At 41.9% G+C, this 12,687-nt stretch overlaps 1 protein-coding gene across 5 annotated transcripts in view; it reads right to left on the bottom strand.

Moving 5' to 3' along the window:
- Positions 1-245: 245 nt before the first annotated feature.
- The window catches only part of RASGEF1A (RasGEF domain family member 1A), a 133,107-nt gene continuing 120,665 nt past the window's right edge, over positions 246-12,687 (bottom strand). For all 5 annotated transcript variants that reach the window (XM_015866100.2, XM_015866105.2, XM_015866102.2 and 2 more), the window contains 10 exons: positions 10,053-10,190; positions 7,257-7,478; positions 6,890-6,964; positions 6,591-6,683; positions 6,054-6,156; positions 5,694-5,773; positions 5,051-5,242; positions 4,091-4,214; positions 3,804-3,876; positions 246-2,901 (listed from right to left, as the gene is read on the bottom strand). In XM_015866100.2, coding sequence (XP_015721586.1) covers positions 2,877-2,901; positions 3,804-3,876; positions 4,091-4,214; positions 5,051-5,242; positions 5,694-5,773; positions 6,054-6,156; positions 6,591-6,683; positions 6,890-6,964; positions 7,257-7,478; positions 10,053-10,190 — 1,125 coding nt within the window. In that variant the 3' untranslated portion in view covers positions 246-2,876. The remainder of the gene's footprint in view (positions 2,902-3,803; positions 3,877-4,090; positions 4,215-5,050; positions 5,243-5,693; positions 5,774-6,053; positions 6,157-6,590; positions 6,684-6,889; positions 6,965-7,256; positions 7,479-10,052; positions 10,191-12,687) is intronic.

The following is a 12,687-nucleotide window of genomic DNA, read 5'->3' as shown; positions in this document are numbered from 1 at the left end:
CTGAGAGTTATTTGCTGGAAGAAAGCTGGTTTTTTTTGTTTTTACCTGTTAATGTGATAAATCAAGTTGGTGCATTAGGAAAGTTGGATTTGCCTCACAGCTCGGAGGGCTTAATAAGTCAGGATTGAAACTGAAGTAAGAAGAAACAGTTCTTTGCAAGGATGTTACCTTCGACAGCTGGTTCACCTGCTGGTTGGCGGTTTGGTTGCTTTGCAAGTGGAAAAACAGCCGCGGAAACAGTCGAGTCTGGTTGAAGCAACTCTTTTTTATTAATGCAAGCACATCCAGTCAAACACAGAATATCCTGCTTTATGGTACAGCTTTATATTTAGCATTTCAGCTCAGAATAGCAAAACACAGTATTTAAGGAATGTATCAAACTGAGGGCAGAAAAAGAAAGAGGAGCCAATGTGGATACTGCATTGATTTCAAGTATATACTAGGACTGATTGACCAGTGAAGTGCACATTCATGTGAAAGCTTCTTTTTTTTCTTAATACATTTACAGGAAGTGTTTTAAAATTGCATTTCAAATATATATATATAATTTTTTTCTTAAATTTTTAAGCATCCCTTTTTTAAATCTCAGTTACATAAACAAAGCTGATATACAATCCCTTTTATAGTGTCCAACAATGTTACTAGCTAGAACATCTCTGAAAGTGCAAAACACTGTAATAATACAGTATAAATATTCTTACTCTAGTCCAGGACTGAAGGTCAGTACTCTTCAGCACGGGAAAAATAGCAGCAGATCATAAGAATTTATCCCTTCTCCTTTTCTAGGCTGTTCCTGGCAACAGTTGTTGTACTATTTCCTACTTCTTCAAGGCATCACTTGCTTTTGTTCCTCTTTGATTTCAATGCTACAGGAATAGCAAAATTTCTCTCTCCTATTACCCCAACTCACTGCTGTGATTCGAAGAATTTAGCGAGGGGCAGGAGGGAGAACAGGGAGAGAGAGGGAAGGCTCTTGAATGTTTCGCTCTGCGGCAGGGCCAACACCACAAACCTTTTCTGTTGTGTGTGCTGATGCTGCGTGAAACCGGCACTGCTCAAGGCTGTAGGCACTCAGCAAGAAGAGGCAACTGGACTGGGATAAACCTGACCCTGGGTCTGGCAAGTCTTGTCCCCGTTTCAACACAGAGCAGAGTAGGATACAAAGAAACTACTCAAAATTGACCATTTCTAAACGAAGTGGTGCAGATGATGGTCTGTGATGATTGGTGAGAGAAGGCTGTGACCAACAGCACTTGAAAAGGGATTTTGAAGAGAGAAAATGCTGAATATGACAGCCCAGCTCAGTCATCATTGAAGAATACCTGGCCCACATGCTTCATGAGAACAGTTACTGGAAAGGATAGTAAATATTCATAGGTAATCATTGATTAAGTTTTCAATCTGAGCCTATTTTCTTTTTTTTTTTTTTTTTTCTTTCTTATCTTGACACTGGGGAGAAAGAAAGATTGAGATGTGTAGCTTAGTCTTAAGCTTCTGCTATGCGCATTTGGGTAGATAAATAGGTGTATATAGATATAAACTCAGGGTGAAAAGGAGAAGTTGGGACATGATGGGCGTTACTTCTATCAGTGGGTTTACAGATCATCTCTAAGCTTGACCTAGACTCAAAGGCTTCATTAGTTCCTTATATTGTTTTCCTACAGGTTTCAGTGGGTCCTGCCCCAGACTGTCGTGGCTTGCAAAATACTAGAACAAGTTGATGCTTTACATCGGTCTTTGCTTTGGTCTTGAAGTTCAGACTAGAATTTACAAAGGAACAAAGGGGTTTAAACGCCCAAGTCAGCAGAGATGAGCTTTTGACCTTCTTTGGCAATTTTAGCCTTAGTTGGACATCTGAGTTCACTTCCCTCTCCTTTATTTTGTGCACAATGATATTTTTTTCTGTCAACTGTTGGCAGAAATACGTATAGAACCTGTTTTGCAGAGATAATCTAGGTTAGACATCCTTCTCTTCAAAGGAAAAAAAAAAAAAAAAAAAAGGAAAAAATTAGGAAGAAATCCCTGATTTTTACAAAGGAAACAATCTATTCTGGCAATCAGAATTGGAAGGATAGTTCCCAGAATTATTAAAACGTGTGCGTAGTCAGGCATGCACACATAACCCTCAGTGGTTACCCCATCTGCTCCTTAAATCGCGTAACAAAAATAGGTTTGCTGCACCATCAGTGTCACAGGCAGGTATGCTCGACCTCACATGTCGTGTTCTTCGTTTCATTTATAAAGTACTTTGTGGCTGGTTTTGAGACATCCATATTTTTATTTTCCTTGCTTCCAATCCAGCGTGATAGAAGGTACACTACACAACGTCAGTACCTTGTAAGGCACTATTTCCGATGTAGGAGAGGAACAGGCTCACTGCAGATGTCTAAGGCCTTGACCCTACAAACACTCGTACGTACGATCGCTCTCGCCGATGGGAATGAAACCACAGGTAGACATTTTGAGTGTTGTGCAGGCTATTGGTCCAGTGGAGTATTTAACAGTGGCTGTAGCTGAGATGTGTGTTAGAACTTTTGTTTGATTTTGGAGGAAGTAATAAAAAATAACAATTTGGATGCTGATAGAATAAGATCTCCCCAAGGATCCCACCTCCCGTGATACGCTTCGTCTCTGAGAACAGGGCCCTGCCCTTTTTATTTCTATTTTTAAATAAAAAAACAAAAACAAAACCCTTCACTTAAGTGCCTTAAGGTTGACATGTGAAATATTTACCGCATTTTGATTCATAAAAGGTACTGTATATACAAAACAGACCTCAACCAGTGAGGTCATCTTAACTCAGTCCGAGTCTTTCAGGTTGTAAAAACACATTCATTCTGTGTGCTTCGAAGACTGCAGATCGGATCCAAAAAATCTCAGGCCCTGTTAAGCAGAGTTGTCCTAGAAAAAGAAGTAATAAAAATGGAAAGCTTTGTACCGTGGTAGTCTTTATAGTTTTGGTAAAGGTTAGCAGTGGGCGTATCTTTCTTTTGTAAGCCTTTCTTCAGGGGTTGCTGATGAGGGTGGACAGTGACAGGACAAGGGGGATGGTCTTAAACTGTGATAGGGGAGGTTTAGGTTAGATCTTAGGAGGAAGTTTTTCACCCGGAGGGTGGTGACGCACTGGAACAGGCTGCCCAAGGAGGCTGTGGATGCCCCATCCCTGCAGGCATTCAAGGCCAGGCTGGATGTGGCTCTGGGCAGCCTGGGCTGCTTGGTGACCCTGCACAGAGCAGGGGGTTGAAAGCAGATGATCACTGCAGTCCTTTTCAACCCAGGCCATTCTGTGATTCTACCAAAGGGTAGCTTTTTCAACTGTTACAGAGTAGCCTACCTCTCTGAAATCCGATAATAGTACTGACTTGAAATAAAGATAAAACCTTTGTAGCCTTCAGAATGCACTGAGGCAAATAACATGTTCCCCTCTCATCTTCACCTACTGCTTGCGGTACAATAGAGACTCAAATACAGACTCTACAACTGCGTTTGATAGCCTGAAGTGAGCATGTTCTCTCATGGTGTCAAGCAGTGCTCTTGGAGCCAGAGTTAACTGGAGGAGTTCTATCAGAATCCTATAGACTTGTTTATCGGATTTGGGTTTTGAAAGACATGAAGTTCATTTAGGCCATACTGGAACTATTTACTGGATATGAGAGCAGGAGGCATGAAGCTGATTGTTTTGTGCTTGTTTTTTGGTGTGCTCGGGCCACAGATAAGGCTGAGCTGAATATGCAAAAGTGTTCATGAAGAGTTCACGAGCGTGTGTAGGTCTGCAAAAACCCCATGCTGAGGAAGCTTCTTACCTGAGTGTTTTCCAGCTGTCTTTTTCCATGTGGTTTTCTGGACCTTCACTTTCAAAGGATGCAATAAACAGAGCTGTTAAATACAAAAAGAACAGTGCAGTTCTTTAAGTGAAACAGATACAATTGTCTTATAACAGTTGTAACTTAAGACTTCACCAATGAGGTTTACTCCCATCAGCAGCCAGTGTGGAACTGGTAATACATGCTTATGAAATGCTGTTCTTGCATGTTAACTCTTCACTCTGCACTTCAATTAAGACTATATAAAGTTCAGTAAGGGGCTTTACCTTCTTCACTGTAAATGGGTGCGGTGAGCAGATAACTCTGGATCTTCTTGTCCTTCTCAAAAGGACACTCGACCTGCTTCCACGTCAGGAAATCATGAATCTGTCTTGAGATTTCCCAGAATTTCTGTGTGAGGTAATTAGAAGAACTTTATAATTGCTTTTCCTTCAAATGCTGATTCCTCTCTATAATTTCAGGGCTTCTCTCTCATTCGTGTTTCTGCTCTTTACTATCCTTTATTCCACCTCTTTCCTTGTTATTCTTTAATATTACGTGTTTAGGAGCTCAGTGTTAAGGAGAAACTTCTCTGTACTGTGACCTTTACGCAGCTTTCAGTGTGTGGGGCTCTGAATGTATTTCAGGAGCACAGCTGGGGACTGACAAACGTTTACCGTTCCAAACCATTTTGTTGGAGTGCATCCTTCCCTGAACAGCTCTCCCTTCTCAGTTGGCCTGGATAATACTGCTGAAGCTCAGTTTTGATTTCAGTAGCTTTTAACATTTGGGTTTTGGCTTCAAAATTCTTATTTTCTTCTCCGTCTTCATCTATCAGTTCTTTTGTTTCCAGCCAGTATTATTTCACCCACTCTGGTATTCAGGCATTTCATGGTTTGCAGCGTGCTTATCTTGTCTAAAACTAACACGAGTCAATCTCTGTTTTAGTCCGTTTTAAAACCTGACCACTTAACTGAAGGCAATTAAATGCCAGCAGTCATGTGGATTCTCTTCTGCATATGCGGCTGTGTGAGGTTCTGCTGGATACAGAACACAAACATAGCAACTGCAATCACCGGGCTTCCACAGGAACTTGGTATTGAGACCTTAACCTCACTTCCCTTGGATGAAGGTATCCTTTAGTCTAGTTTATAGCAATGCTGGGATGACTTAAACATCTGACACTTAAAAACTGCAATGCAAAACATCTGCCTAAGCATTAGAGTTTGAATAAAACCGAGTCCTACCTTGAAGTTGATCTGCCCATTGGGCAAGCGGTTTGTATGTATTTTGTGCAGGAAGTAGATATCTTTAATGAAGAGGTTGAAAACTGGGATGACGATTTTCTCTCGATTGCTGTTGGCAGTCTGAGATCGCTGTGCTGCTCCTTGCAGGGCTGTGCGGTAGTTACAGAAGTTGCTGGATGGATCCATATGATGCTGTTTGTATGGAGGGGGGAAAGGTAGTCATGTAATAAAAACTACTTCAGTAATTAAAAACTAAACAAACAACACTGATCTTATCAGAGTATGCTTTCATTCAATTGCTAACATGAGGATGAAAGGAAATAATGAATGACTGCGGGGGGGGGGGTAAGAACGGGCAATTTTGTCAACTTGCTGTCATCAATGTCATGATTGCAATTAGATTTGGTTTTGGTTCAGATTCAGGCCACTAGATGGAGCACTCTAATCGGTTCTAAAGGACGTGAAAAAGCATTCACTTGCCTGAAGAATGAAAGGTATTTAGATGCTGGTGGAGAAAGGTATGATAGGAAGAAACAGCCTACAGAGAGGTGCCTCTGTGATCTCTGACTTGGTTTCATCCCTCCCTCTGCTGTGATATTACTGTTTGATGGATTTCTACATCAAGTCTGAGCTTTACACGTACCTCTAACACATCGAATTTGGCAGTTTTGACCTTGGACCAAGTTTTCTTTAGCCGTGCCACGGGACTCAAGTTCATGCCAGCTAAATGGAGAGGAAGGAGACACAACAAACAACAGAGTTGAAGGGCAAATACTTAATTCCAATGGCAGCACTTTGCTTATACTTTGGAAGGCAGCTTGGTTCAATGGACAGATATAGGTAACACCCTACCAACACACACAAGCATTCCTCTGTCACTGATACATACTGTGCCTGTGGAAGTGCTGGTGTGGTCAGCCAGCTTAAGGCAAGTAGGAGCACGATCTTACTAATTGGGTTGTAAAATGCAGTGCCTTTTGTCATCTGCGTTCAGGATACTTACAGATAATGGCCATCATTGAGTTGAAGTTTCCAATGTTGAAGCACTCTCTGGCCACATCGATGAAAAATTCCACCATTCTGGTACGCTGTTTTTTCTTTACAACCTGGAAAAATCAAGATCTGTTAAGAGGGAAGGGATGGCCCGAGTTTTGGTTAGGGTGTTCAGCTGAAGGCGTTACTACAAGCTGATGGAAGAGGGACTTCAAGACTGTATCTAGTTAAGGAATCTCATTACATAGGCCTGAGGATATTTTATTCAGATCTATTTTTGTAGTAAAATAGTATGTGAGGCCATTACCAGTTATGTGCCCAGTTGTGGAAGAGTGTAATTTTTTGTTTATGTTCCGTTCGATGTCTTAAAGAACTTGTATGACCAAGCTGGACTCTTCATCACTTAAGCATGACAATAATTTAATGCTTGAATGATGCAGTTATCTTTAATTAGATGGCTTCAGTTTAAGTCTCTACTAGACCAGTACCTACCACTCATGCTTAAGGACAGGATTATTTTTCCATCTTATCTTCTACTTGCACCTACCCTGCAAATCTCTGTGGCCACCAGCATGCTAAGACAATTGAACCAGTTGTCATAGGCCTCCAAATTGTAGGTTTTGGTAACGTCGCCTCGGCACTGTAAGAGAAAAGGCCATGTGCTTATTAAGCTTTATCGTGATGAAGTTGGTATACTAAGGGGATCCTGTCTCGTTCAAAGTCTTACTGGATTTTATTTAAAGAAATGAGCTTAAAGAAGGTTAGAAAATGGACACCCTTTGTAGACAAAGTACTGGAACCCTGATCAGTCTTTATTTCTGTTTCTCCCTGTGCCCCTTCCTGTACCTTGTGATTATCCAGGGAGTCCATGTGGCTGACAATCTGCATCAGATCCTCCGGGTAAATGTTGCTCACTCGTTCCTGAGTCAGAAAGATTTGAGATGGTCATTGTACAGGCTGACAGAGCTCAGTGGAAAGCGCACCGATAAGCCTTAAGTTATTAGGAAGTTTTATAACTTCCATTTCTTGAAGCTGCCTTTAGTGATATGTACAAAGTGTTTCTATGGGAAATATCTAGATGCTCTTGTTCATCACTTGGTATTTTATTTAATTATTGTACTAGAGGCTTTCATTGAACCCTGTAGCAAAGTACATAGTAGTGAGTACATTAATACTTAATACATGGAAAACAAAATAATTCACGCAAACTAACCAGTTCAATATGGGTTAGCTGCTGTGCCAAGATCAGAGGGTCGCAGCACACACTCAGGATGTCCTTCTGAGTAGACTGTGGCTTGGTTTTGAGGATGGTTCCTTTGTCAGTAGCAGGTTGCCGGAATTTCTCTTTTATTTCCTGGTACTGGCTCCGTGCAGAGAGAGCCATCAGGAGATTCTGTGTCATCTGGCTAATGATCTTTTTCACCGTGCCATTTTCCTGTGAGAAAGGCAGACACAACTTCTCACACTATATACCTTATACATGAGTTTATATGTTTAGGGAGCATATAAACAGGAGGACGATTGACTGTTTACAAGGGTGGATGGTGACAGGACAAGGGGGAATGGTTTTAAACTGAGACAGGGCAGGTTTAGGTTGGGTATTAGTTTTTCACAGAGGGTGGTGACACACTGGAACAGGCTGCCCAAGGAGGCTGTGGATGCCCCATCCCTGCAGGCATTCAAGGCCAGGCTGGATGTGGCTCTGGGCAGCCTGGGCTGCTGGTTGGTGACCCTGTATGTAGCAAGGGAATTGAAACTAAATGGTCATTGTGGTTTTGCCCTCTCTGTTGCTGGAAAAAACAATTCTTAACAGTCCTTTTCCATTGCGCTGTTGTTCTCCTGCTTTTGTGCAAATTATTTCTCTTCAAGTTAACCCCAAATTTAGATCCTAGCTTACAATTTGCTGTCTTGGTTTCTGCCAGTCGACTGGATGCACTAGAAAGAGCTGCAATGACTGCGATGGTTCCCAAAGCCACTCGTGTGCAGTGATAACGGAAATTATGTAGCAGATGTGAGAGAAGATGACTACCAAATACTTGTATATTGCGTGATATAATTAAGCAATAATAGTGTCAGAATGTTGCTTTACAAGGCAATAATCTGACTCCCAAGTGGAATAAAATGAAAAGCTGGAAGCAGCGTAGCTCATCTTGATGAGCAACTGGATTACTGCTAAACAGCAGCTGGTTGGAGCCATTTTGGATACTGTGTTACAAGTGCTTAGAAATGGCAAGGGAACAAAGTAGGGGGACTAAAATAGAGAGCTAATTCTGCTCTCCCCTATATTGAGCCTTCTGTTGAAATGGCTTGACCTCAGCTGCTGTGCCTGACTTGCCATACCTCTGTAAGGAGGAAAGCAAGGCTTTGTATCACAGGGAATCAAATCTGAAAGCAGGCGATATTCAAATATATATTGGTTGTCAATGTAGGAAGAAACTGCAGCGATATTAAAAACTGTGGCTATTGGGAATTTATTGTATCCTAACATTTAGATAAGGGCTCTTAGAATTTCTTAGAACAGGAAAGAGGCAACAGATACTGAGAGTAAGAGCTGCTTTGTTTTGTCAGTATTGCATTCTGCCTCCTAGAAGACAGAAGCGTGCAGCTCTTGATGATGTGTAGCTTTGCTAAGGGGATAAATAGTGTGATGCTGCAAATAAGGGACATCATCCCGGAAGCTCCAGACACCAGAGTGCTGAGCTGTTCTGAGGCCTTTTCTCCCAACTGAGAATTTATTCATACATACAAGTGAGAGGGAAGAAGGAAAAGTCACAACTTTTTTCCAGTTCAAAATGGTGGACAAATAAAATACCAAGATACACATGCTCAGTGATTGCTATTTTGCTTAGTTCCCTCTCACAGTTGTGTCTCTGCCAGCATAAACCTCTCTCCTGTTTACAGAGGGAATAGAAGGTATGATATGATCCTGAGGGCTTTTCTCTTCTTACTGAGGCGGTGACATTTAGCAGAAGCCAGGTAAACAGTTTTGCTGATGCAACACAACTGACATAGTTCCTTTTGACAACGTGGTAACGCCTGTCGCTGCCCTATCACTGATTCACACAGTGCTGTCAAACCTGCTGCTCTTCATTTTCTCCCTGCTTGAATCAACAAAAACAGCTTACAATACAATTGTTTTCCCGTTTCCTGTTACTTGTTCTCAAGAGTATCTTGAAGCCTTGGGCTTCAAAACAATGAAAAACTTCTGTAAGTAACCCTTCGTGTTCACACAAACACATTACAGATGATTCCCTTGCCCTTATTAGAAGGTCTAGGGTGTTTTTGTATTTTCCCATCCTCCAGACTGAAAACGCAGACCTGGTAGGACTGGTGACTGGGCACCCAGTAGAGCTCAAAGAAGTTTCTTTGTGAAAATACTGTGCGTGGTACCTAGAAGACCCTCGTAAGCATCTTCTTCTTGAGCTGGAGGACACTGGCCTATCTCAGTGCTGAGGTGCTGGAACAGGTTGCTTGGAAAAGCTGTGGGTGCCTCATATCTGGAGGTGTTCAAGGCCAGGTTGGATGGAGCCCTGGGCAGCCTCATCTGGTGCCTGCCTATGGCAGAGGGTTAGAACTACACCATCTTTAAGGTCTCTTCCAACCAAAGCCGTTCCCTGCTTCTATGAACTAGTTGATGTTTTTGTGAGACCTGGATAGCAGAGCAGTAACAGAGCACAAAGGATGGCACGTAATTCATTATGCAATTTAACTACACTGTGTCATTAACATCGCTGTTCTTTCTTTCTCCTTCTGCATCATTTTTCATATCGTTGTGAATTTTGTCTCTTACGCTTGGTGATTATACACAGTTCCTGCTAATGGACCATGAACTTCATTACTTAGCCCTTGTCCTGCAGCTACAGGGCAGCCTAGCAGCTGCTCCTGTAGTCCATTTAGAAAACCCAGTGTGTAGGAGCAACAGTTTGTGATGTTATAAACGACGTGTAAAGGTTGTCACAAATACTGCTTTCCAACTTAACATTCTTTTTTCCTCCCCCTTTGCCCCTACCTCATCACACTGTGTGATCCTGTGAGCAATCTCCTTCAACTCCTTCATGGATTTTTCATCTTGGAAATCATAGGGGAAAGTTTCAGTCCATTCCTTCAGGAGCTGGATGATTTTGGCAGCGAAGGACTTCAGCTTTGCCTAGAAAGAAACAATGAGTTAATTACTGACCATAGACCTTTCTGGCAGCAGAACTTGATGAAGACTTGCCTAAATCTAGATGCTCTTGAAAATACTCTGCACTTGTAGCAAATGGAAGGGAGAAAAAAAGAACACGTTGAGCTTGAACCATGCTTCTCAACAATATGATTTAGCCCCCTTTCGGGATAGCTTGGTCATGTCTCTTACCAAGTGCTTTGAAGATACTTTCAAGGTTAGTTTTATAAAGCCGGGAAGATGACAGGATAGTTTAAGCACCTTATTTGATTGAAGCCAGTGGGGCTTGAGGTTATTTATGCCATCTGAGGCAGCACTACCTTTGTGTTTTGTTTCTAATGCGTGCCCAATGCAGCACGTACCAGGTATAACTGGTGAGAAACATTCATAAAGACACTTCTGTTCTACAGGATTTATCAGACCCTCCAGGTACATCTGTATATCTAAATAAATGAACAGTAGGAAAGGTGTGCATGTGTGTGTTTATTCTCTCCACGATATCCAAATAATAACGGACTTTGAAAATCAGTGTTGGTCATTACTCAAGAATATATCAGTGTCAGAACAGGGAAGGAGAGCCATTTATTAAGTTCTTCTGTTACTTGTGAATGTTCTAAAGCTTTTCATCAGTTAGACCTGAATTGGATGCCAGTTATGCAAGTAGCATAGATTTACTGAGGCTGCTCTCTCCAGCTGAAGGAATGCACTTGGAAAACTGGGGGAGTGTGCTACAAGACTGAACAAATAACTTGAATTGAGCTTTGATTCTTCTTATGTTTATTTTTCACCCAAGTTGTGATGCATAGAGGGAAAAATGAGGAAGCTTTCATCTGTTTACCTCCCTGCTTGCGTAAACTGATGTCTCATTACACAGCAGACCCTTCTCCTTATCTGCAGTGTACTTTCCTTACTGCGTTCACCGTCAACAACTTAAGGGTTACAGAAGGTGATTTTGGCATGTGAGTGTTGCTATAAGAAATCAAAGCATCACCTTCTAGGACAAATAGCCAGTGTTTTACAAGAGCTGATGGAACTTCGTGCCCCCAAACATCATTTGATCATGTAATGCCTCAGAAGTCCAGTGAACTGAGCTATTTCCTGCACTATTTACATCCCACTGGTAAGCAGTTGGAGCGTTAATAAATGGTTGATAAGAACTTTAAACAATATCGCCTGGAATCTTCACTGTGACAATGAAGTCAATGCTCCTTGCAAGCATGTTTTCCCTAGCTCTCTTTATTGATGGTACTCTTATCAATCCTGCAGGTGAGAGAAGCATGGAATAGGTGGGCAGTGAGGGCAAGAAGAAAATAATGCTTGTTCTGCCACCAGTTGGCATTCCTGCAAAGAATGTAGGTACAGAAAGGAAAGCTCTGGAAGTTCAGTTTCTGTGGGACCTGACTTTACCATCTTTCCAGACAGAGAGGGACTGAGCTTTGCATTACAGCTGTCAACCCACTAAACTCCCACTATCACCTGCCTTGAAGAGAATACAGGTTATGCTTGTTCGCTAGAGAAGGTGTGGAGCCTACAGCTATTAAAAGAATGAATAATTCTCTTGTGTTATAAGAGAACTAATTAGCCAGCCCATGTGCTTCCATTCCATCAGAGCTAACAGAGGAGGTACGTGCTTAGTACACCGATCATCAAAAGCTGCTTCAAAATTCCTCTTGGTGGTATTGTTATTTATTATCTTTTGGAATTGAATGTGGAAGGATGGGGGAATAAAAGTTCCCAAATCCTCTGGCTGTGTGAAAACTGACTTCCTGTTGTATATACCCATGATCAGGAGTAGCTGTGGTTACAACAGATAGCTAGGCAACCTTAGCAGGACAACAGCAAGCAGTATTTCTCTTTGGGATTACAGGTGTCAAAGGCTTGTTGTCTGATCTGATGCTTTTAACACTCGTGGAAGAGATGTACTTTGAATGCAACACTAAAAGCCAGTAGCTCAGCAAAACACGAGATTCCAGTTTCAGGTGCATCCTAATGAAGCCCAAAGCAGAGTGACAGGCTTGCCACCTGTGATCTGTGGTAACCTAGATAGAAATCACACATACGTGGGCAACAGTGTGTTTTCCTTTTTGTCATATCTGCAATAAACCTACTGCTTCTGTAGCTCTGCTCCAGATGTCAGCCTCTCCCTGCAAGGCCTGGGTTGTCTGCCATCCATGGGAATACTTCTCCCAGTAGCACTTTTGAGAAGCTAATTATTTCAGCGAAGTACTTTGGTCAACAGGTAATACTGCACAAGGGTTTTTGTTTCCTGTGACCGTGCTGGAGTCTCTCCAATTTCTAACATGCTGATGGAGAGTTCAGCTTGATGTGAAGGGATAAAACTTGAGCGTAGCTATGCTGACAAGTATTTGATATCTTAAACTATGAAACCCTTTCTTTTTATACTCGTCCAGAAGGGCTCTCAGAGGGCTCCAAGATATCCCATTTTGCTTTTTAATCTGCTTTTCTTTCAGCTGTTTTCTGC

The sequence above is a fragment of the Coturnix japonica genome, chromosome 6 (assembly GCF_001577835.2).
Source record: "Coturnix japonica isolate 7356 chromosome 6, Coturnix japonica 2.1, whole genome shotgun sequence".
NCBI classification, from domain to species: domain Eukaryota; kingdom Metazoa; phylum Chordata; class Aves; order Galliformes; family Phasianidae; genus Coturnix; species Coturnix japonica.
The sequence above is the reverse complement of the archived record's forward strand: the minus strand, read 5'-3'. Positions and strand labels throughout refer to the sequence as shown.